The sequence below is a fragment of the Lepidochelys olivacea genome (genome assembly GCF_965140295.1).
Source record: "Lepidochelys olivacea isolate rLepOli2 genome assembly, chromosome: 5".
NCBI lineage: Eukaryota > Metazoa > Chordata > Testudines > Cheloniidae > Lepidochelys > Lepidochelys olivacea.
In genome coordinates this window covers 4,544,065-4,568,465 of record NC_140415.1, presented here as the reverse complement: position 1 = coordinate 4,568,465, position 24,401 = coordinate 4,544,065, and the positions used below count along the sequence as shown (strand labels likewise).

Sequence of the window (24,401 nt, the reverse complement as noted above, 5' to 3'; positions counted from 1 at the left end):
CCAGCATGGCCTGAAAGCGGAATTTCAGTTTCTGTCTCCTGGGTCTTTTGTATTTGAGAAACACTACAGTGTCAACTGAACCCAAATTTTCACACACTCTGTAGTTCCGTCCTGAAACCCAGGACTTGCTGCCTGGCCTTTCTCAGTTGAGGTTTGCACCCCTATTCCCCGCAGCTGTGTCCTATCCAACCTTCTACCTGGCCCTGACTTTGGGTCTCCCACTGAGCAGGCTCCCTCTTACAGGAAACGCTGCCTCTGAGCTGTCACGTGATCCTTGGTCACCTGACTCAGGTGGTCAGCCAGAACCTTGAAATAGGGTACTGGACGGCATGCATCTGTCCTAGGACCAAGGCTCAGTACAGTTCTATAGCTGGGTTCTCTTCCCCAATAATAGCTTGTCCTCAGCCCCATCGAGCTTTGTTCTGGGTACCAACAGCTGCATTGTTCCTGTGTGATCAGTGTTCTGGGGCTGATGGAGAGAGTGAGATGGCCTAACATGTAATTGGGCCCTAGCTCACTGTCACCTTTGAAGATGGGGACCAGAACCATGAACTGTATCTGGCATGGAATAGGGAGCCAGTGTGAGGAATGGTGTACTGCTTTCACACCTACCTGTTCTGCTTGACCTGGTTGTTCTTAACTGGCTGCATTTTCTCTGTCTGCCACCATTAGTGGAGGGCACAACATTACTCAAGATTTGCAGTAAAAAGGGTGTGATCTTTATGGGTAGGAAAGAGGGGGCAGGGTTCTTGGCAGCTGCAGGTGGAAAAAGGTATTTCTGACTACTGCAGCAGCTTGGGTAGCCAGGTGTAGCACAGAGTCCAGTGCAACTCTGACAATCAGTGCATGGATGTCACCAAAACACGGAGCCATCCTGGATTCTGCAACCTTTTCATCTCAGTCCTGCAACTCGTGTTGAGTTTGAGCCAGCTGCTGGTCACGCAGCTGCTTACTTCTTCTGCAAGGTGAGCTAGCTGGGCAAAGGTGTTATCTGTCTCAGATGAGAACTATATGGATATCTGCATCTCGCTAGTACATGGCTGGCTGTTGAGGTGGAAACATCTCAGTGTCTCCTAATGGTATAGACCATGCCTTAGCCATACTACATCTGACCACACCAATGTAAATAAGAAAAGGAGGACTTGTGGCACCTTAGAGACTAAGCAATTTATTAGAGCATAAGCTTTCGTGAGCAACAGCTCACTTCATGGGATGCATTCAGTGGAAAATGTAGTAAATAATGCGAGCAACCTGGATGGGAGGCTGCGATGGTTTTTCCCCTGTACTCTCTGTATGTGGGTTATTCTCCATTCAGTACACACCGCCACTGACATTTAATCCTGAGGCAGCATGCAGGAGTCTTTGGAGTCTAATCTAGCAGTAACTACAGAAAATCCCATCAGTACAAACAAAATCTGCGCTCGGGGGAATTTATTTATTCTTCACACACAAAAAAGAGATAATAGAGTTTGACATTTAGTGCTGAGCCATCTCTCCTCCTCTGCCACCCTCCCTCTCCCGACGTTTATCTTTTTGTCAAAACCGGGGAAATGATAGAGGCATCTGCTCGTTTGCTAAAATTACATCCCAGGCACCCGTTAAATTGCTGTTCCGGGGAATCACTCCTGACAGTGTGTAATCCATGCCACAGAGTAAATTTGCGCCGTGAGTCAGCTGAAATCTGTGACATCCAGTTGGGCGGGAGGATTATGGAAGAGGACGGCGCTAGGCTCATCACGTGTCGTTTCCCTGGGTCAGCCATGCTCTCGTCAGTGTATGACGTGCAGGCAAATAGAGCCGTTTTTAAAAGGTAATTGCTCCCTTTTCTTCCCACTGATGTTAACTTGCTTGGAACTGGCAAATGGCCCTGTCTGAGCGTTTTATTTTTAACAGGAGAGGAGAGCTGGCAGCTGGCTCCTGCTCCTTCCTAATTGCCTCTGTGTCTAGACTCGAGCAGACGGTGACAGCTCCGGCACTTGGTGCAGGGGGGCATCTTTTCTTAGACTCCATTGGACACATGCTACCACCACTGTCCTCGGAACCGTGCATGGGAGAGAGTGCCTGGGTATTGTTTATCCCTGCTGGGCCAGCAGTGAGCTGGCCGGTGAAACGAACCATCACTGCTGAGCTAGGAGGTCCAAAGGAACCAGCCCCAGCGCAGAGCCAAGTTTTGTCATGCAGCTCCAGCCCCCGCATGCTGCAAGCCCCGTCGATCTCTTATGCTAAGCAGTGTTTGGGTGTATTGGTTGGTAGCTGGAAGGGAGACCCGCAAGGAAATCCCGATCGCAGGAAGTTGCTTTGGTGCATTAGCCGTGAACAACACCCTGGCGGCGTGGGGCTCAGGGGCGCTGTGTGGGGGAAGTATCGTCTTTCAGATGAGCTGACATCCCAACGGGTAAAGATTCCAAGGCGCGTCTTGCAAGAGAATAGTGATTAATAATTTTTAGCATCCAAAAGTTTGCCTGGCATGTTCCACATACACAGACTCTGCCTTGCAGAGATTCAAATATAGATTTTAGACCTGACACCGCTAGTGAGGTCAATATACATAAGCTGGGGAGGAGTAGGGTTAAGACAAGAGGCTAATAATAAGCTCACCTGGTCACTCAATTTTGACAAGGGATGTGGGTTTCAGTCTAACGGTCTTTAATGAGTGTGTATGATCACTCGTGGCTCGTCAGCAACATGGCGGCAGCGCGCCGGAGGGTTTTGAATGAGGAAGGCGACTGGGAAGGTATTCCTTACCTACACTAGTAGGTGGTGTGGAAGGAGGCACGTAGGTGAGAATGGGCAAAGGAAACAAGGGGTCTGTGTGGCTGCAAAACATTAGCCATGATCCCAGCCCAGGTGCTCGCACTTGGTTGAACAATGCCCCCTTCCCCAACCTGACCCCACCTATCCCCCTTCCCCCATTGCCAGTTTGATGCGCTATTTTTTGACTTCCTTCCCTAAACTGTTGTGCGGCACTCAGGTGAGCTGCACGTCCCAGCTGGGGAAGCGAGTCCCTGGGTGTAGTTTTGGAAGGTGGCTCTTGGAGCCGTTGGGGTGGAATGTGCCATAGGAATAGCCAGCCATTGACCGCTTCTGTCTGCTGGACGCACCCTTCGCATCCCTGGACGGAGAGCACCAGGGAGATGGGCTGTGCAGACAGCATTTGTCGCCCATGTCACTGTATGCAGCCACGGAGATGGATTTGGTGGCAGGGCCCCGGGAGAGGCAGGTTGGGGCCACTGGATTTACTGTCCTTGGCTTACTCCCCACGCACTAAGCAGTGGGTGAGAATGCAATAACCCTACTGCATAGCCTGATTCAGCACCCCCACTTAGCCCTGCAGGGCCCCACACACCCAAAGCCTGGCTGTTTGGGCTTGATGTGGGGGATGAAGGAGGGGGGATCAGCCTCAATGGACTTCCCGCTGTCGCATTCTCTGGGATCAACTTCCTGGCTCAGCAAGGCCAAGAGGCCCTGCTCCCTCACTGGCCCCGCTGGCCAGCCTGCTCCGGGTGAGTCGGTGGGGTCCTTTCCACTAACAGCTGGGACTTGTTGTTTTCTCTCTAGGAAAAGAAAGGCCAAGAGATTCAGAAGGGCCCTGAGGTGGAGATCGCGAAGCTGGACAAGCTGCTAAACCTAGTGAGGGAACCGGCCAACAAGCCCGCAAAGTGAGAGAGAGGAAGGAAGCCCAGCCCGCTCCCAGCTGCACATTGGCTCCTCTCCGTCCACGTGCCGGGAAGCACCAGGCTCTGCAAACAGGTTCTTCTTTGACAGGCTCCTGTTTACCGTGCAAGTAGCATCCCCCTGAGCCTCCCGTCTCATACACAGCAGGAACACTTGGCTTCTGCATCCAAATAAACACGTTGAAAGGAGGTTAGTCTGCAGAGCTGTCACTCGGGCTGCGCTGGCTTCTTCCTACCTGTAGGCTGAGGGGAGGAGATGGCCACCCTCTGAGACCATGGCATATCACACAGCCAAGGCCCCATCCTGCAGTCCTTAGCAAAGTTCCCCGTGACTCCACTAAGAGCTGTGTCTGCTTGGGGACTGCAGGATCAGGCCCCGACCTGAGTGCTGTGCCACCATCTCACACCTGTGTCCTGGTGGGCTGCTGCATTGCTGAGCGGTGCCCCCCACTGGAGTCAGTGTTCCCAGATCGGGTCTGGGGTACCAGAACAAAGGGGTCGGCATTGTGCAGCCGCTCCCCCCTTCTCCACCCCTGTCCTGCACACGCCCTTCCTCACTGGCAGAAACGCCACCATCTTCCGCATGCACTGGTACAGACCTGGTGGGCGATGGCATCTGTCTCCAGTCAGGGAAGTGGTACAGGGAGCAAGGGCCACCTGCCGTTCCTGCCATCCATGGCTGATTCCGCGCGGCTTTTGCAATCCTCGGCCTCGTGTGCTAAAGAGGAAACTGCTCTGTAGCTGCTCCTGGGCGGGTGGGAAGGAGGGTTGGACCCTCTGGGTGTCCGGTGACAGGTTGGGGCTGGCTGGGAGGTGTTGGCTGCCTACCCTCCAGCATATCATTCTCAGCCGGCAAGGTGAAGGGCTTGGAATTCATGGAGAGGGAGGTGCTGGCTGCACAAGCTAGGGAGTATCTCAGCCCTGGGGTTCATGGAGAGAAAGGGGGCTGCCTCGCTGCGTGGCTGACCAACTGATGGATGTAACGGGCTTGCTCTTCGTCGGTGGAGAGGAGGCTGGAGGGCAGCACAGCCTCTGCTGGTGGAAGAAAGGGGAGTAGTAGTACCCTATGGGGCATCCACACTGGGAAACACCCCCATAATCCCCCATCACTGCACACGACAAAAGCTTCTGCTCCCTTTCCACACTAAGAGCTTCCAAGAGTGGAGAATGAACATACCCAGTGCGGATGTGTCCCCAGGGGCTGGGGAAAGAAGGAACAAATCCCCAGACGCCCGTGTAACCCACACACCTCCCGGGTGTGGTTTCTGTCCCACCTAGTGGCACCGAGACGACTTAGAGAGAGAGATTCATGAGTCTGCTCTACAGCCTTAGCTAACACCCATATGGCTTTCAGCTCATGCAGTAGAGGCTCATGCACTAAACTCCAGAGGTCCCAGGTTCGATCCCACGTGACGACGACCAGGGCCTGTCGGTGTTACACCTGGATGTGTGCCCTCATGGAGTGATGTCATGGGGTGAGGCTATGGGTGGGTCTATGGAACCAACAAAGAGCTGTGCTTCACTAAGTGCTGGTCTCTTCCTGGAAAGGGGCGGACACCCGGGAGTGGAGCCCAGCTCTTTCCTGAACATCCTGCTACGAACTGGGGGAGAGAGGGAGCAGAGAGGGGGAGGAGCAGACACGGCCTCTGATGTGGCTGGTACGGTTCTAGCCCAGCACCAGTTCAATAAAGAATAAAAAAGGGCCACAAAAATGATTCGAGGGCTAGAAAAAATTCCACATGGTGAGAGACTTAAAGAGCTCAAGCTGTGTAGTGCAAAAAGAAGATCAAAAGGCGACTTGCTTGAGATGTCTAAGTACCTTTATGGGGAGAAAATCCCAAGTACCAACGTGCTTTTTAATCTAGTGCCGAAAGGCAGAACCAGAACCAGCAGCTCAAAGTTAAAGCCAGACAAATCCCAATGAGCAATAAGGCGAAGATTTTTAACAAGTGTGGGCGGTTGACCATTGGAACAAGCTCCCAAGAGCAGTGGTGAATTCTCCATTTCTGCAAGTCTTTAAATCTAACCTGGCCGCCTCTCTGGAGGATGCGTTAGACAAACACAAGTTATTAGGCTCAAGGCAAGTGGTCAGAATAGATGATCTAATGGGTCCTGTTACCCTTAAAATCCCAAATCTAAATCTGACCATCAGTAGCTGACTATAGCAAGGCTTGGTGCAGTCTTGGCCCAGACATGACTCAGGTAGGTTCTTTCCTTTATTTCTTGGCTTGTGCCTGTTTCTCCTCTCTCTAGCTGAAATAAAATGTCTGCAGTAAATGCAACGAGACGTCAGCTGTGATTGTTAATACTAATCCTGGGAGGCAAGTAGGGGGCTCTGTGCTTCAAGGAGAAAGAGCAAAGAGATGGGGACTTAGGCCCAGACCTTCACATTGTGGTTTGCAGTGTTCTGGTAGCTGTGTTGGTTCCAGGACATGAGAGAGACAAGGGAGGAGAGGTAATTTGCTTTATTGGACCAACTTCTGTTGGTGGAAGGGACAAGCTTTGGCACTCCTCGGTTCTGTGTAGCTTGGAAGCTTGTGCCTCCCACCAACAGAAGTTGATCCAATAAAAAATATCACCTCCCCACCTTGTCTGTCTCAGATCTTCAAAGGTATTTAGGCTTCCAGCTTCCAGTGAAGTCAAGGAGAGTTAGGAGCCTAAGTACCTTTTATGGGGTGCTGGAACATGTGGGTCCAAGGGGCCTGGCACGTCCACTTTTTGCCCGGCCTCCTGTCCCTCCTCTTCCCCCTGAGGCCCCGCCCCCGGCCAGGCCGGAAGCTGGAGTCTGGCCCAGGAAAGAACAGCCCAGGGAGCCTGGGCAGCTGTGGGGAGCTGCAGACCCTCCCCCTGGTTGGGGAGTCCGAGGGACGGGGACATGGGTCAGGGGCTGCTCTTGGGGCCCCCCACCCCAGCCAGGTGAAGGGTCCATGGCTCCCTGACCAGACTCCGCCTTCCAGCTTGGCCAGGGAGCATGGCCTTGGGGAGAAGAGGTGGGGCCATGGAGGGGGTGGGGCTTCATGCCCCCCCACTTTTAGGAAGACTCCGTTGCCCCTGACCAGGGCTCAGTGACTGTCAGGTCCCCACGGCCATGCACATGAGGAGCTGAGCGCCCCAGTCACAGATGACAGAGCAGGGTTCAGGTTGGGACAGAGGCTCTGGGGGCTGACAGCTTGGCTGTCACAGTTGCACACACAAAGGAACACCGAGTCACATTTGACACGAGTGAAACGCCACTGACTCAAGAACTACCCCAGCGATGGATTTGGCCCAGTTCATCCAAAAGGCTGTTGGGACCATAGTGTGTTCCCAGAGCTGGGAGAGGGGGGAGCCGGCAGCACCCACGCATCCTGCTTTGTCTCCGATTCCCCACCGCCAGCACGGCTGCAGCAAGGAGCAGGGTTAGCTTACGCCAGGGGCACAGGCTCACTCTTCGATTCCACTGGTGTGGCACTTGGAAACGGCGGCGAGCTGCAAGGGACCCACGCCCTGAATACCCCAAGGTCTAGGGGCGATTCAGGCCCATCTCTGGACTGGGCAGAGTCCCCAGTCATTAGGGGACCAGAGACCTAACGGGTGGAAATAATCTTCTGACAAGGCTGCTTGGCAATACACAGAGCAAGGAAATCCCGACCCACAAGAGCACAGGGCACTGATGGCAGATATGGATGTCCTCCTCACAATCCTGGGGTCCCTGCAGGTCCTCAGCCATTCATACGCTGACCAGCACATTGAACCAGCCCAGGTTTCACACATTCATTCTCTCCTGTGGATCACAACCCCTAGCTAGAGAGGGAGGTGCCCCTCAAACAGGCCTTACTCATCTCACTCCACCCACCGTCGCTGATTCACTCAGGGCTTTATTTAGCCCAGCTTAATAGTATGTCTCTGAGAGGTCTGAGTAATGCCTGGCCTTGTCATTCCTGCACGCTTCAGGGCATCACCAAAGCACAGCAGGCTGCTCCTCCAGCCCTCTGGAGAACCCTGCCCTAAACAAATGCCTTTTAAAGCCTTCCACTGGGACAATCTTTCAAATAGCAGCCTAGAGGAGCAGACTCATCCGTGGTGATGGAGGGTCCCTTCTGTTTAAGGAGGGGTTTTCAAAGGCACAAAGTGGAATTAGATCTCGTCGGCTTTCCGTGGGAGTGAGGGGCCTAGAGCTGCCTCTTAGCCTGTGGAAAATCACCCCCTTAACCAGAACTTGTTCCCTCCTCGTACAGTCCAGAATTGCCCCATGGCTTTGGCCCAGCCCAACAGCACCTGCGTCCCTCAGCGCCCATCCTCATGTCCTCTGCTAGCTGGCCTCTGGGCTGCTCTCTGGCCTTTCCTACTGAGTCTCTTCTCTGGAGGGCTCCAGCACGTCATCATGGCATGCTCTTTCTACCGATGTTCACCCCCTGGCTGTTTCCCAAGGGTGTCCTGAAAAGACAGGACCCATGTCACTGAGCAGTGAGACTTTCTGCCTGTATTTAATCACTGCACCTCCAGTCTCTCCTCCTTCCTCTGTGCTCTAGGAGTGCCCTACTGCAAACAGGGCAGCACCCACTGCGTGGCTCTCCCAGCACTGGCCAAACTACGGCTGGGCTGAGCTGGGCACGCCAGCCGTACCAGGCATCAGACAGCGGGCAAATAGAAACAGAGAATCATAGAACTGGAAGGGTCCTTGAGAGGTCATCTAGTCCAGTCCCCTGTACTCATGGCAGGACTAAGTATTATCTAGACCAGGGGTGGGGAAAATATAGCTCACGGGCCGGATCTGGCCCACCTAACATTTCTGTCTGGCCCGCCAGGCTCTTTGGCTGTCCCCTTGCAATGTCCTGGCCGCTAAAAGTCCCACGGTGCAGCGGGGCACTCAGGCCAATGGGAGCTGGGGGAGGGGGGAGGGTTGGGGGTGCGAGCAGCGTACGGAGACCCGCTGCCCCCCCACCAAGGGGCATGCAGAAACGTGCCACAGTGCAGCCTGCTTGAGCCCTGCTGTGACGCCAGCTGGGAGCTGCCTGTGGTAAGCACCTCCCGGCCGGAGCCTGCACCTTGCACCCCCGCCTGCACCCCAACCCCCTGCCCCAGGTCAGAACCCGCTCCTGCACCCAAGCTCCCTCCCAGACCCCGCACCCCCTCCATTTATATAGTAGAAATGTGCAGCCCGTGACGACTTACCAAAATTTGTGGAGTGGCCCCTCTGCGAAAATTATTGCCCACCCCTGAGCTAGACCATCCCTGACAGGTGGCTATCTAACCTGCTCTTAAAAATCAGCAATAACGGAGATTTCACAACTTCCCGAGGCAATTTATTCCAGTGTTTAACCACCCTGGCAGTTAGGAAGTTTTTCCTAATGTCCAACCTAAACCACCCTTGCTGCAATTTAAGCCCATTGCTTCTTCCCCCTCCTCAGAGGTTAAGGAGAACATTTTACTCCCTCCTCCTTGTAAGAACCCTTTATGTACTTGAAAACTGGTATCATGTCCCCTCTCAGTCTTCTCTTCTCCAGACTAGACAAACCCAGTTTTTTCAATCTTCCCTCACAGGCCATGTTTTCTAGACCTTTATAAACATTTTTGTTGTGCTTCTCTGGACTTTCTCCAATTTGTCCACATCTTTCCTGAAATGTGACACCCAGTACTGGACACAACACTCCAGCTGTGGCCTTATCAGCGTGGAGTAGAGCGGAAGAATTACCTCTCATGTCTTGCTTTCAACACTCCTGCTAATACTGCCCAGAATGATGTTTGCTTTTTTTGCAACAGTGTTACACAGTGACTCATATTTAGCTTGTGATCCACTGTGACCCCCAGATCCCTTTCTGCAGGACTCCTTCCTAGACAGTCATTTCCCATTTGTGTGTGTGCAACTGATTGCTCCTTCCTAAGTGGAGTGCTTTGCATTTGTCCTTATTGAAGTTCATCCTATTTACTTCCAACCATTGCTCCAAATAAAGCAGTAAGGCAGCCAATGACAAGCCCCCAATCAGAGGCTGGACTTCCAGTCCACTGAAAAGACTTGGAGAGTTCACAGTGTCGATCCCTCTCCCTGTCCCCTGCCCCATAAACATGCTGTCATTTCCACTCACATGCCTGTGAGCCTTGCCAATGTGTGTCAATGGGCCCCAGCCCCCAGGTGTGTCTGAACCAGGTACACTCAGGCTTTGCTCACCAGCGTCCATATGTCATCACAGTCCAGGCCCGATCCAGCCGAGGGCTGGGCTGCAGTATGAGGCCACGTATGCCGTCTCCCTACTTTCGCCCAGGGGCAGTGTGGCCTCATTGTTCGCTGAAAAGTCTGCGCACATCTGAGGAGCTGATGCAATCCTTTTCTTGCCCTCCCTCCTCTATGTGGAACACTGGAGTGAGCAGGTCTCCAGCCTTTTGGGCACATTGTCTGCATAAAGCCCCTCTCTGGGTTTGGCCCGCCTTGTGCCACTCAGTGTCCCACATCCAGTTTGTGGTCACTGCTTGTCTTTGGGGAGTGTCTGCCGTGACTGGGGCGCAGTACTTGCTGGCATGATCCTTGCAAGGTTTTATTGGCTTTTTGTGTTCATTTGTTTTTGCTACTGAGCAAAGATTTGTATGCTGGGATGGGGCTTTCATTTGCATATCCTTTTAGCTGCTTTCCTGCTTTGGGGCAGAGGGATTATTATTTGCTGCTTTGGTTGAGCTAGCACCAGAAGCGGAATATTCCTGTCTGCATGTTGATTAGCAGGGGGAACAGGGCCGGGTCTGCTCTGCAGCTGCGATTGCCAGCATCCTGTGGGCCTTTGTGGGGGGAGCGGTGCTTTTGGGGGTGGGTGGGTTGGGGGTTGCTGAACGTCCGCCGTGAAGGGGTCCATTGGGGTTTTGTTTCAACAAATGTAACTGACTATTAAAGTTGGGTCCCAAATTTCCCTCCCGTTTCCGAGAAGGGGCTGACCGGTACGGCCGAATTGCTTTAGTACTCGTTTTATTGGGGCACTGTCTGGTCGTTCCTGTAGAGCTTGGGAGGCCCACAGAACTCAGTCTTTAACTCCCCGAGCATTTATTATGAGGCCCAGAGATGTTGCAGTCAGGCTGCGTTCAAATCTCCACAGCCCACTGACAACATTGGCATCGGTTAGGTGTTTGTTTCTGAACTACCAGGACTGGTTTTCTCCAAGTTGGCATGTCAGCCCCACGCCGGGTCCCTGTACTCATGCGAGGCCCGTGTCAGCCCCATGTATCCTGTCACCCCATGCTCACACTTGCTCATGCTCACACACACCCTGACTGCATGCCCACAACCACATCTGCACCCACATCCCTGCACAGGAGCACGTGCCCGCACACCCTCTTGTCTGTGCCCCATGAATGGCACAGTGGCTGCCAGCCAGCCCTGCCGATCTGGGCTGCTGCTCCCCGAGGAGCTGAACGCCCCGGCGCGCCGGCTCTGTGCTCATGCCTGACTCAGCTCGACTCCACGCAGGAGGTGCACGCAAAGCTGTTACCACTGCAGCCTCTCTTAGAGCTACTGCCTTCTCAGCCTTGGCTGACTCCAGGGCTTAGCCTGTCCGTTTTCCCCTCCTTAGCCTGGCCTTGACCCAGCAGGGTGCTGATTGCCACCTGAGCACCGTCAGCTCCCCCTGCGTTCAGTGAGTGCTCAGCACCAGAGTGGATCGGACCCTCTACATGACTGGTACTTGGCCCTCCCGGCTGCCACTCGCATGCATTTACCTGGCTGAGGACAGCCCGCAGGCTGGGCCTCAGCATGGTCACAACACAGACCCATTGGACCCCACATTCCCTGCCAGCCCCACTCACACCACCCTGGCCTGCTTGCTAAGAGCCAGATTTAGGGCAGGGGTGAAGCAGCGGTATTCCAGCGTCTCTGAGCCACCCAGCAACCCCAGTCCTAGAGCAGCAGTGTCCTGTCTTAAAGACCCTGGGAGCCCACCCTGCTTGGGGCCGCAGCGTGGGATGGAAGGTAGGGAGATGAGCCGGCTCTAATAGACCTTGCTCCATCACTGTGGTAAGTACACTCACATTCCTCCTGGAGGCCAGACCCTGTAAGTGTAATATGTGAGCCTGGAACTGCGAGCGATGTGCATAGCCTACCCCATGCATCCAAAAACCCAACCCCAGCTCTCACTGCTAGATGACCCTTCCTCGCCCTGTACCCTCTGCCTGCAGAGCTCGGGAGCACGCTCCCCTGGAAATCTTGCCCTAGATTTCTTCTGGCTCAGTGACAAAATCAAAGCAGAGCACAAAGCAGCTTCCTATTTACGATAGTTTTATTAGTCTAGTAAAAACACAACCGCAAAGGGACGTTACACCTGACGGCGCATCATTACCATGAGAAGCCAAAAGGAAACATAGTCACTCTGCCTCTTAGCAAGTGAAAGAACAAAAGCCACCTGGGTGAGGAGCACAGATCCTGCCCCAGGGGACCCTGCTGGCAACCCAGCTGTGTTGGGCATACAACCCAGACACCCACACACACACAAGCGTGCTTATTGCAACAGCTGTGCTGACTCAAGGGAAGGGGGAGAAGAGTTGATGACTGCACCAAAGACCCCTGCGAAGGCCTTTGTCTGATGAGCATCGACCTATTGCTTGGCTGTAAACTAGGCTGCAGGTGATTTACTGAGGCTCTGATAATGCAGAGTGCTAAGTGAGGGCAGGGGATGGATGGGGGTGGGCACTGGGGGCTGTGCGGGCCTGTGAACGCTGATGCTATCAGGGGCAAGTGCCTGTAATCAGCCACATGGTGATGTGCCGGACCACAGGGACCGGTTTGCTGTGAAGTCCGTTCATCACCCCTTAGCATCAGTACCGGCTGCTGCCTGAATTGCATTGGGTTGGAAGATCCTTTCATTTATTCTCCTAGGTATCTCAGGACTCCTGGCCCAGGAGCTGCAGCGACTGCGTGTTCCCCGTGCCCACCCCAGTAGAAAGCAGAGCGGCACCTCTAGGTGGCATGGCTGAAGCTGGCAGCGGCCGGGTGGGAAGCTCTGATGACAGGCCCCCGGTGATCTGCGGGGTTGATTCCTGTCCAACATTTCAGGGCTGCCCAGGGAGCCCCCAGCTGCCGAGCACGCCAGAGACAACGTGATTGCGGGGACACACAGCTACAGGCAAATGTTCCAGGTGCGGCCAGGCAGCCCAGGGGCAGGGACACGCTCCCCTTTCAGAAGTTTACGCTTGATGGTGAATTGCCGTAACCCTAACGCCTGCGTGTGACGTCACAAAGGGCTGGCAAGGGGACGTGTGTGATGTCACAGCCCCTGGGGCCCGACCTGGAGCCCCGCGCGTGCGGATGCAACACCAGGCTCCCAAGCTGCAGCAGACCTCCCTAGCACCGAGGAACCCAGTGGGTGGGATTGGCTGGAAGCAGGAGGAGAGCCTGCCATGGGGCTGAGGGTACAACCCTCAGGAGGGGGCGGAAGGGCCGAGACGGGGGAAAAAGGAGCCGCGTGCTCTGAAAAGGTCACTTACAGGAACAGCCTTGGGCCTCCCAGCAGAAATGCCCTGGCAGCCAGCAGGTCTGCTCCCAGCAAGGCTGGGCCTTTACACAAAGGAAGGGGGCAGAGGGACCCCAGGACAGGGGGGGGGGGCACCAGCACCACTAAGGCTCCCAGCTATCCCCGTGGCAGAAATCCTCATCGCCTTTGACCGACCGCACAGCCGCTGCAGCTATTCTGGGCGCTCGCGGGGCTCTGAGCAGGCCTGGCCCTCCGGCACAGGGAAACAAAGACACACTGACTACAGAGGGGGCACCCTTCTCCTCCCAGCCAGCTGGCCAGCTTTCCCCACTCCCTCCTGGACTGTCTCTGCCCCAAGGGACCAGCCGGGAACAGCCAAGTCACGCAGGTCCCTCAGCGGGGCAGGGGCTAAGTTCATGGCGTTCGGTGCAAATGACAGGACTGTAACAAGGAGAGATGGGGGATGCAGGCTGGGCATGCCCAACCCCCAGACTGCACAGAGCCCAGGGGTGCTTGGTAGCCAGTGCGAGCGCGTTGGGCTGGAAGCACCCCTGCTGCGGCTGGTAACTGGGTGTGCCTGGCTCCGGGGGCCGAGAGAAGGGGTGGGATGGACACAGCTGAGCCAGGCTACTCCAAGACACCGGGGCTGCCTGCGACCCCGAGGACAGTTCTGAGGGGAATAGTGGGGAGTGGGAAGGGGCCAGCAGTTCTCCCCAGCTACAGCATCTCATTGATTTCAGGGGGAATTAGGCACCTAAATAGCTTTGGGGATCGTGCCCAAACCATCTGACTCCAGAGCTCTCTCAAGCCAGGCAAAGCCCCAAACGAACCCATCCAGCCCCCTCGTCTATATTTAACAATCACAAGCTGCCTGCTCCCGGCTGGCCGGCCACACAGGGTTTGTCAGCACACAGACTCTAGCGGCTGTTTATCATGGCGTTCACACGGGTGACGGCCTCCGGCTCACCGTGCCGCACGGACTAGGGAAGCCAAGCCTTACGGGTGGTCCCTGCAGCTGCTAGCGCCTCAGAGGACACCACCCCAAGCAAACAGAACGGCCTGAAGGCAGCTCTCCCTGCCAGCTAGATGAGGCTTTGGAGAGAGCTTGCTCGCCAGGGAGCACGTCCTGCCACGGAGGCTCGCCTGCCCGTGCCCCCGCTCATCGGGGGTTTGTTTGCAACCCAGGCAGTGCAATGGGAGAGGGGCTGGAAGACCCCCAAGAATGAGAGTTCCTTTATGCAGCCTCACTAGCCCTTTGCGAGGGGCTCAGCCAGCCAGGACCGAGTCCAGCACAGGTGGCCCCGCGGCAGAGGGGTCCAGCGAGCGCGAGTCCTTTGGTGAAAGGCCCAGCCTGCCTCCCACACTCCCCCCCGAGCCCCGCTCAGTCTCCTCTTCATTTTGAGTCACTTCCCCCTGAGCGTCCGTTCTGCAGAGCCCCCTCATCAGGGCAGCCCCCACCCCGACACACGCTCCCTTCTCCCTCAGGTGGCTGTGAGGGAACTGATGCCGGCCGGCCTGACCGCTCAAGCTCCTCAGTCAGGTCCAAGGCAGGACAAGCTGCTTCCTGAACGCAAGCCTGGGGGTCTCTGTGTGGTCTGGCTTACAAGCTAGTTGGTGGAGAGAGCCCATGGGACAAGCTATCAATCCTTCCTTCAAACCCTCAGCACCCCAGCTGTCCTGGGACGTGGAGCGACTCAAGGCTGGAGCAGGTATTTCTCCTCGTTCTTCGTCTCGTCCATGTCCGGGCTCTTCTTGGGGCAGGACGGGGTCCTGCAGGCCTTGCACAGGATCAGGAAGAGGATGAGGATCAGCAAAGCGATGACGCAGTTAAAGGAAATCGCAACTACTGCTCCGGTGGACAGCCCTGACCCCATCGCCGCTCCCCGGGGAGGCAGTCAAGGGCGAGGCCGCTCACTCCCCTGGGAAAGACAGGCCTCCCCTCTGCCCATCGACCCCGGGGCCTCTGCCTGCTCTGGGAGAGACGCCTGGCCCAACGACGGAGACGGCTGTGCCCACCCCAAATGCATTGGCAGGGGAGGAGGTGAACGGCTGGGTCTAGAAGTGGTCTTGAAACCCCGGCTCCGGGCAAGCCCCAGATGTTTTCTGCCCTAAGTCCCAAGAATCTCTCATTCCAGAGGAGGTTAGCAGGGGGGTCGCCTGCGGAGGGGCTTTCCTCTGGTGGGGGGATGAGGCGGGCGTTGGCAATCTGTCTCCTCCCAGTGGGGGGCTGCTTTAGATCCCAACCACCCTCTCCTTCACCACGACACGTGTGATACGGCACTGCTCCCTCCAGCGATATGCTTGCCCTGGGGCCGCAGGCGGTGGCAGCGGCCAGATCTCCGCTACGCTCTTGCGTCGGGCGGGGCCGGGGTCCCAGAGAGCTGGGAGCGGAGAAGAGCAGCCCAGATCAGGAGACGCGGCAGCCACAGAGCAGCTGGGTGGGACGTCGGCTGCTGTTACTCCTCAGCTGCTCCCTGAGCTGGAGGACAGTCAAGGCCGGCTCCCCTAGGACTTCCACCATCCCGTCGCCAGCAGCTTCGGTCCCGGCTGTGACAGGCTGTGTCCCCGATGTCTCACCCACACGCCTGGGACGGTAAAGACAAGGGCAGTGTCATTAGCTGGGCAAGTGGACGCCTGGCTCACTGGATGACCGGATTAGCGGGTGTCAGGCTGGCTCCCTGCAGACTGAGCCCCACCGCCACAGCCGGCCCTGCTGTTGGGAACTACAGCAGCCCCAACTCCCTGCTGGCCCTTGAATGCGCCTGGCTCTGGGGGTGAACGGGATTCATTGGCTAGAGCTGCCAGCCTGGCACCCGGCACCAGCATTCATTGACAAGGGGAGGCAGGCCCTGGAGACCATCTCTCCAGCTCACCCTCATTCCCCCCAGGACAGCCGGGGCAATGCCCCGGTGGCTCATAGCCCTGCATCACCACGGCGGTGTGCCCCCTGTCAATCAGGTGCATCAGCACCCTGAAGCCAGTCAGGTCACTGGGGCTCCTCCCAGGTCTCACTTCTCAGACTGATCCCCCCACGCTGCGGCCACCCGTTCCTTGTCCTGCCGTGTGCCCTGGCGGGGCGAGCAGAGGTCGCGCTCTCCCTGTGGAGCTGAGCCAGCCCACGCAGCGGGAGGCAAACGCAATTTTTATTACTTCCAAGGCAGGTCAGTGAGCATGGTGTACTTGGAGGGGCAGGGAAGGAGGACAGGGTGAGATATTGCCAAACAGGGTAAAGCAGGGGTGGGCAAACTACAGCCCGTGGGTGGGCTCACAAGCTGCACCACGCAGCTCTGCCCCACTCTGGTGCTCCGGCTGGGGCACTGGGTTGGGGCCACACCACACGGGGTGGTGCCTGCAGACAGGGCAGGGTGGAGAGCCGCCTGGCTGCGCCTCTGCATAGGAGCTGGAGAGGAGACATGTCACTGCTTCTGGGAGCCGCTTGAGGTAAGTGCTGCTTGGAGCCTGCACCCTCTGAACCTTTCCCCACACCCCAACTCCCTGCCCCAGCCCGGAGCACCCTGCTGCACCTCAAACCTCTCACCACAACCGCATGCTAGAGCCCGCACCCCCAGCCGGAACTTACACCCCTTCCCCAGCCCTGATCCCCCTCCTGCCCTCTGAACCCCTCGGTCCCAGCCCAGAGCACCCTCCTACACCCCAAACTCCTCATCCCCAGCCCCACCCCAGAGCCCTCACCCCCACGCACCTCAACCCTAATTTTGTGAGCATTCATGGCCCGCCATACAATTTCTTTCCCCAATGTGGCCCTTGGGACAAAAAGTTTATCCCAGAGGTGGGCAAAGTCATCTCCCCAAACACGGCCAGCCGAAGACGTGGGCTAAGCCACAGGGACGGTTACATACACCCAGCAGAATGGGGAGAAAGGCATATTCCAGGGGCCTCGACCCTGCTCTGCCGAGACCCTGTACTGAACGTGTCCCCACTGGGGCACTTCCCCCTGCTCCCCACGCTCTGCCCTCCCCTGTCTTGGCTGCATGGGATTAACCACGGGGCTGGAAACGGGGCATTGGGCCATCCTAGTCACAGGGACCCAGAAGCAGTTACCACCTTCTGGCTGTTTGGTAGCCCTTGTTTAAGCTGATTTGGGTGGGTATCCTTTGAATTCCCATGGACAGGTCCCTACAAAACCTGCCGCCACAGCTGGCCCTAACCAGCCCCTGTGTTGATGCAGAAAGGAGGCCACATGGAGGTAGGAGACTGAACTGAAGTGGGAAATCTGTAATTCAGGGGTGAAGCACACTGGTGGGAGAGCGCACGGAAGGGGGGCTTGCGCTGTCACTGCCTGAGGGATCCCTGTTGACACAAAACATTCTGGAAGGGAGATTAAACCTGGCACTTCAGGAAGGTGGCCGATCGCGAACGATGAAAGACCAAGGTGAGACCTATAAGGGGCAGATGATCTCACATCTGTAGGGACCCTACCAAATTCATGGCCATGAAAAAAGCACCATGGACCATGACATCTGATCTCCCCTGTGAAATGTGGCTATTGTAGGGGAGGGTCAGGGCTGGGGGCGCCCCAGCCGGGGTCTCCTACTGTGCACCAGGCTCCTGCTACTAGTCCCGCCCCAGGCTGGGGAGGGACAGGATCCCTCTTCCCCTGCAGGGGCCGCTCCTGGAGCTGGGTCAGACCCACCTCCGGGAACCTCGCCCGGCTACAGGAAGCTCTTCAGCTGCTGGCTGGGAGCCCAGCTCTGAAGACAGTGCCCCCGCCAGCAGCAGCGCAGAAATAAGGGTGATAATCCCACAGCCCTGCCCCGAAAACTCCCTTTTGGCTCGCGACCCCCACAGTTGCAATACCATGAATTTTCAGATGTAAACACCTGAAACTGTGAAACCATTTTTAAAATCCTATAACAGTGAAATTGACAAAAATCAGCCATGAATTTGGTAGGGCCCTACACATCTGCTACTGTGGGGTTCTCACACCTTCCTCTCAAGCACCTGCTGCTGCTGGACCAGGGGTCTGAGCCAGTCTGGCAGTTCCTGTGCTCTTTCTCCAATCCAACAGCCTTTGCCCAGCACTAAGTCCACCTGAAACAGACTGTCTGTTTAAACCCATTCCCATGAGCTGGGACAGGCAGGGGTCATTCGCTTAGCTGCTGAATGCCTCAGCCGGAGGTTCTGCACAGAGCGATGGGGGAACATTTGAGAGTTCACAGTGATCGCCCAGGAAACCTTGGGGCGCTGCTGCCATTCATCAGAGGAGCCTTTTCATGTTACCATGGGAGTCCTGCACCGTGCTCCACAATCTAGTCTCTGTTCCTCTCACAGCGGCACAGAGCTAATCCTGCAGGGTGCCGAGTGCCTCCTGGGAAGTGCCGAGCGTCCTCAGAGCCTCGCAGAGCTGGACGGGACAGCTCCCCAGGTAGGTGCACACTGGACGCAAACTGAGCCCTTTGAGGTCTGCAGAGAGGAGCTCTGCCAGAATCAGAGAGATGCCTCCACCTGGCTAGACGGAGGGGAACCCGGGGGGGCCGCTGTCAGCTGGGAATCATTCCTACACCCAGATACCATGGGGGCAGGGGGACGGACAACTGGAATTCTTGCAGCACATCGATCAAAGCTTGCGTGGCTGAGCTCAGGCTGCCCGCTTGGCTCCCTGCCCCACCACAGAGAGGAGGCAACTGTCCAGAACTTGGAGTATTGGGGGGAAACTGAGCCACGGGACATTTCAGGTGAAACTCTGGAAACGTTCCCCCAGCAGGGAGATCAGGGAGGGTGTGGAGCTGTCCCGTCCAGGACAGTGGGAGGGGCGCAGGACAGAGGTGTCTGCACAAACACTGCATCCCAGGCCGGAACCCAGGACCGATGGGAAAGGGAGAGAGAACAGGACCGAACTCCGCTCTCGCATGCACAATGAGGAAGCTTCTTGGAACTGCCTCCTTTCCCACCCCAGCCATTCGACCTGCAGTAACCCATTGCCAGCCTCCTTACGTAAGCAAAACCATGTCCCCAGGCTGCAGATCAGAACTCCCTCACCCACGGCTGGCTTTGAATAGCCCCGACTTAGTGTAGAAAATCTATTCCGCACCGGTCTAGCTCCCTCTGCCCCTGCAAGGACACTGCGCCACCTCCCGCCCCACATAAACATCAACCTCATTCGGCTCTGAAATGATCTGGGCTCCGGGGGCAGCAAAACGAACTCTGGAGTAAAAGGGTCAAGCTGCCCGATGCAGTGCTTCCCCAATGCATTCATTCGCACTGCGCCCGCAGCTGGGAGGCAGGGAGGGGGCAGCCCAACCCTCCCATCCCTCATCTGAAGCCAAGGAACAATTTCTCCACTCACATGTAACAAAGCGTGGTGTGTGAAATCTTAAAGGGCCGCCGGCCAAGTGCGATGTGTGCATTCTTCAAGGGACACGGCCAGCATCCAGAGCCTCTGACTACACATCAAAGCGCACATTTCCTTCCTTGTTGTTGCTAACAAAGCTCCGGATGATTGAAAATGGGACATTTTGCTTAAAACTAACACCCTCTCTGCTCTTTCAGTTTCCTCATGCCACAGCACAAGCCTGCAATGTCCGGGGTGCAAATGCCCCAGCACCACGAGTTTGTTCTGGGTTTTTTTAGAAGTGATCACTGGAACTAACAGTAGAAACAAGTTTTCATGATTTTTTTGCTCTTAAAAAAAAATTCCTAAATTTGGGGCTAAGGATCAGAGAATTGGAGTGGTCAGGAAATGTCCACATTTAGAAATTCAATGTGAAGTTTCCTTTTTCAATCTGAAATGACCTTTTGTCTTGAAAGTTTAGTTTATACTTTTAAAAAGTTTTTAAAAATAAAGTCCACATCACAACACAACGTTGCAGGTGATCTGAGCTGAACCAAAAATTTTTTGGATTATCGGCTTGGGAACATTTCTGAGATTTCGACTTCTCATCAGTTGGGCATGGGATTTTTTTTTTTTTTTTTAAATCTCAGAAATTTCCTAGGATGGGACAGCATTTAGTGCCCAGCCCTACTGAGAAGGGCAGGGACTCCCACCCTGTACGTATAAAACTTTCTGCATCGGCATTTGCTCTGAGAGTGACCAACATGATCTGGAATTAATGCCTAGTGCCTGGCAGGACACTTACAATGGGAGGAATCTGTCACCTTTTCTTTGTCACTGTAATCACCGAGTGGGGTACGTGAGATCTTAGCTACTTTCTGCCTTTTCCCACCATATCCCAGCATCCTGCTGCAACAACTGGTAGATAAGGGATCCCCCGGGGTTTCAGAGGACGCAGCAGCACCCAAAGCATATCATTCTCAACCTCATGTAACATGAGCAGGCCAAATCATCCCTGGCGAGATGCCATCAGGGCATTACAGCAGGGATGGATTTGGCTCAGTGCGTTTGATGAGATGCGCCCACCTCCCGTCACAATTTAAGGGCTTCCTACTGCACCTCCCCATCCCAAACCACATAACAGCAAGCTCACTCTGAAAACTCCTTGTGTGGAAGGAAGAAGGTGGGGAAGGGGATGGGTGGGGGGGGGGTCATTCCCCCACGCCCCAAACAAAGATGCCACAGGGGGAGGGAAACCTGAGCAGTCACTTTCCACTGTCCCATAACCAGGGGGTCTGCACGGATGTTAACAGCCAACACGCTTGGAGCACAGGAAAGGGGGGCTCCCGTACCAGGGGTGCTCCGGGAGTCTCAGAGGCCAGTGTAAGGGCTAGCACTCAATAAAGCGACTCAAACACCGGAGTTACCCGGAGAGGTAAAGTGCGCCAGCAACGGGGCTCAGCCAGACATTCTGTTCCCACCCGCTGCTGCTCACCAAGGGCACCGTCAGGGGTGGGAGAGTCGCCTTCCTCTGAACCCTCACGGACCGGGCACTCACAGGCAGGGTGCCAGACCAGACAGCCTGCTCCAACGCCCCACGCCCTTGGTGGAGGGCGCACAGAACTTGCTGACAACACAGCAAGTCCCCGTCTGAAGCTGGGTCCCGGGGCTGCTTTCGGGCTGACAGACACGCTGCACCCGGGGCAGAGCGCGGGGGGTGCCGAGTGCCCCCAACGGAGAACCCCAATGGGAGCGGCCTGCAGGACAAGGCCCCAGGAAAGCTGGGTGCAGGAACGCCCCTTAGGTTCTCCATCTGCAGCCTGTTTGGGGCTCTCTGTTGCTTGTGTCAAACATCTGACTGCTGATGTCTCCTATCTGCCTCCCCTTTGCCCCCGTGCGCTGCAGTTGGACAGCCTCTCTGGTGAAGAGGCAGCAGTGCCGGGCCTGTTAGAACCACCCTGACAACCCAGCGACAACGCCCATCCCTCCCCATAGGGCCCATGCATCCCCAGGGGCCCTTTGGGGATCAGCCAGCTGCACCTCTGTACAGAGAGGAGCGACAAGGCACCTGCGGAGCGCGCTCACAGGACCCTGCAGTTTATTGCAAAGGTGCAGACAACCAGATCTGGGGACACTTACGGAAAAGGAGGAGAGCAAAACAACCAAATCAGCTGTCTTGCGAGGGTGGGGTGGAGGGAGCCTGGGTCAAGAGCAGTGGGAAAACCCAATCCACCCCCCTCCCCATGGTCCCTTATGCAACTTTTCAAGAATAATGAAACTTGGAGAGGTCCCATCTTGCAGCCCCCAAACTAACTGCAGGGTCAAAACAGCACCAAACGCTCTTCTCAAACCGGTTTCAAAATCTAAGCCAGCCTGTTAGTGTGCCCACAAAGCGTCTGTGGGTCTGGGTGCGTCCCAACAGTGTGTGCATGCAAACGGGGGGTGCGTGTGCAAAGGAAGGGGGGATCTCACTGTGTGCATCCGGGGGGGGGGTGCGCGTTCCGAACGGGGGTGTTTGTGCGTGTGTGTGTGTGCGCAAACGGGGGGGGGTGCGTGTGCAAAGGAAAGAGGTGCCCGTGGGCGTGCAAAGGGGGGGGGGGTGGCGGAGCACAGAGGCTTGCCGTTACCTGGCTCCGCGCGGCAGGTGCTCCGGGACTGGTCGCGGAGACAGCGGCGGCTCAGTCCCCGGGTGCGGGCCCCCCGGCTCCGCGGGGAAGAGCCCTTGGGGCGCAGGCGGCTCCGGAGGAAAGCAGCAGGGAATCGCAGCAGAGACTTCGGAGCGGCGGCGGCGGCGGCGGGGGAGGGAGGGAGCCGGGGAGGCGGCGATCTCCCGGCTGCCTCCATGGCCAGGGCACCCCCCCGGAGGAGGAGCCCGCTCCCCGCTCCGCCTCCTCAGCCGGCCAGGCGCTGCCCCACGAGAGCCGGGGCTCCCACGCGCGGCCCCGGCCAGCGGCCCCGCCTCGGGGGGCAGCCGAGCAGAGGGGGACCCCCCCCCCGGGCAGGGAGAGCGGGGAGGGGGCTGCTCCCGCCGCAGAACGCGCGGGCAGTTTCGCTCCTGGGTCCCACGCGAGTTTTCGCTTCCACAACTTTCCACTCGCCCCCCCCCGGTCTCCGGCACGGCGAGGGGGGGGGCCAGGGGCTCAGGACAGGGTCCCTCGCGGTGGGGGGGGGCCGGGGGTCAGCGTTCACCTCCTTTCCACGGCGATGGGGGCTCCTCCCCCTGCAGGTCTGGTCCGCGGGCAGGGCCCACGCGTGTCGCGGGGCTCGGACCCCGCTTCCTCGGGGAGCTGCGGGGGCCTCTGCGGCCGGCGCCTCCTCCCGCGATGCCCCAGCCCGCGTGGGCCCCCCCCCCGCGCAGGGTGTGTGTGGGGGGGGAGACTCGGCGGAGCGGCCCCTGCGGGGGAGCGGAGCCAGGCGGGCCCCTCAAAACAATGCATCCCGCTCCCGCCCCCGCCCCCCTCGCCCGACTCCAGCTGCCCGCGCCGGGGCGGGGCTTCCAGCGCCACGCCCCCGCCTCCCTCCCCGCCCATTGGCGGCCTGGCACCGGGCGGGCCCCGCCCCCTCGAGGAAGGGGGGGGGTCTCCCCCATCAGCTGGCTGGCCCCGCTGTGTGGGGCGCGGTGTGGGATGATGGCCTCTGAGCGGGGGTGGGTCGCTCTGCGGGGCCCCCCGTCTTCCCAGCTGCAGGGAGAGGTCCTGCCAGGGGGGCCCCCCCCACCGCTGCAGCAGCATCTGGCGGGCAACAGCTGGGCTGGGGTCACCGGGAAGGCGTTATAATTGTAGGGTTGCCATAACAAAGGCTTTCGGGGGCCCGGCGTCCCCAGCTGCCCAGCGGGGCCTAGGATAGAGAGTAGAGAGCAGAAGAGTTTCCCCCACCAGCCCCGCTTCCCTTCGGGGGGTTGCCTGGTCTGTTACACTGGCATCTGAAGAAGTGGGGTTGTTTTACCCACGAAAGCTTATGCCCAAGTAAATCCGTTAGTCTTTAAGGTGCCACCCCAGACTCGTTGTTTTTCCTGGCAACGCAGAGTCTTTCTTTCCTGGATTTCCCCCGGATTAATTTTGGGAGCCCCCCCCTCCCCCCCAACCCTCCGCCATGTACGTACAAAATCCCCATTTGAGCCTGCTTGAGACGTACACGCCAGAGGCCTTCGACTGAGGCCCAGGTGCCTGGCTGGCTGTTTTGCAGTGGGACGTTTGTATGTTGCTTTTAAATTCTGCGTGTATTTAGCGCTGACAAAAGGGGTCAGGATGGAAGCGGGTAAAAACAAAGCCGCCCCCCCCCTACCCAGGAACAGTGCAGGCAGCAGGCAGGCAAGTGTCCTTCACATACACACACTGACTGGGGATGTGTGACGCCGGCAAGCCCGGGGCCAGCTGATGCCAAGTCCCCATGTCTCCACTGAACCCTGACAAACACAAGCTGGGACCAGTCTGGCTCACCGAGTGTTAGTGTTGTTAAAATAGGTATTAGACGTATAAACGTGTTTAGACTTTATTGAATGCTTGTGAGTTGCCGCCTGCATTCATCTCGCTGAGAACCTCCGTATCCCATATTGTATGGTGATATTTGAGGCGTTTGCATTGTAAGCCTCTACAATCGCCAGGCAGGAGAGAAGCATTAATGAATGTGAAATACTAGTCTCCAACAGGTGTAAGAAGGCCCACAGACAGCTGTGTGGATTGCTTCTACCCCCTACCCCACCCCTGAAGAGTAGACGTGCAAGTGAATTCCTCCCATCGGTTGAGTTTGCAACTCAAAGCAGAAGGAGGGAAGGAATAAAAAGCACTACAAGGAGGAACTGTTTCTTGATGCTGCTTGGACTCTGAGGGGCAAGGAGTGCTAAGCATAGCAAAAGATCCCCAGTGCCTAGCCTTGGTTAGCCATAAAGTCATATAGACCTTGCTTATCACAGAAGCTTCTATTCCTTTTTGAAACGTAAGATTGGAACTCACTTGTGTTTGTGTGTTTACCTGCTTTAACCTTGTAAATAACTTTCTTATTTCCTTTTCC

The 24,401-nt window shown here is 56.8% G+C and overlaps 2 protein-coding genes across 2 annotated transcripts in view; one reads left to right on the top strand and one right to left on the bottom strand.

Annotated features, from left to right (window-relative positions):
* Positions 1 to 3,863, top strand: part of DNAI1 (dynein axonemal intermediate chain 1) — a 272,825-nt gene extending 268,962 nt beyond the window's left edge. The window contains exon 20 of the mRNA XM_084628046.1: positions 3,559 to 3,863. Within this exon, the coding sequence (XP_084484172.1) occupies positions 3,559 to 3,663 (105 nt within the window). The 3' untranslated portion in view covers positions 3,664 to 3,863. The remainder of the gene's footprint in view (positions 1 to 3,558) is intronic.
* An 8,027-nt stretch (positions 3,864 to 11,890) lies between these two features.
* Positions 11,891 to 22,570, bottom strand: ENHO (energy homeostasis associated). Its single transcript, XM_084628051.1, has 2 exons — positions 22,019 to 22,570; positions 11,891 to 15,684 (listed from the first exon to the last, which is right to left on the bottom strand). The coding sequence occupies exon 2, from the start codon at positions 14,971 to 14,973 to the stop codon at positions 14,794 to 14,796; it is 180 nt and encodes a 59-aa protein (XP_084484177.1). The 5' UTR covers positions 14,974 to 15,684; positions 22,019 to 22,570; the 3' UTR covers positions 11,891 to 14,793.
* Between the last annotated feature and the right edge of the window lie 1,831 nt (positions 22,571 to 24,401).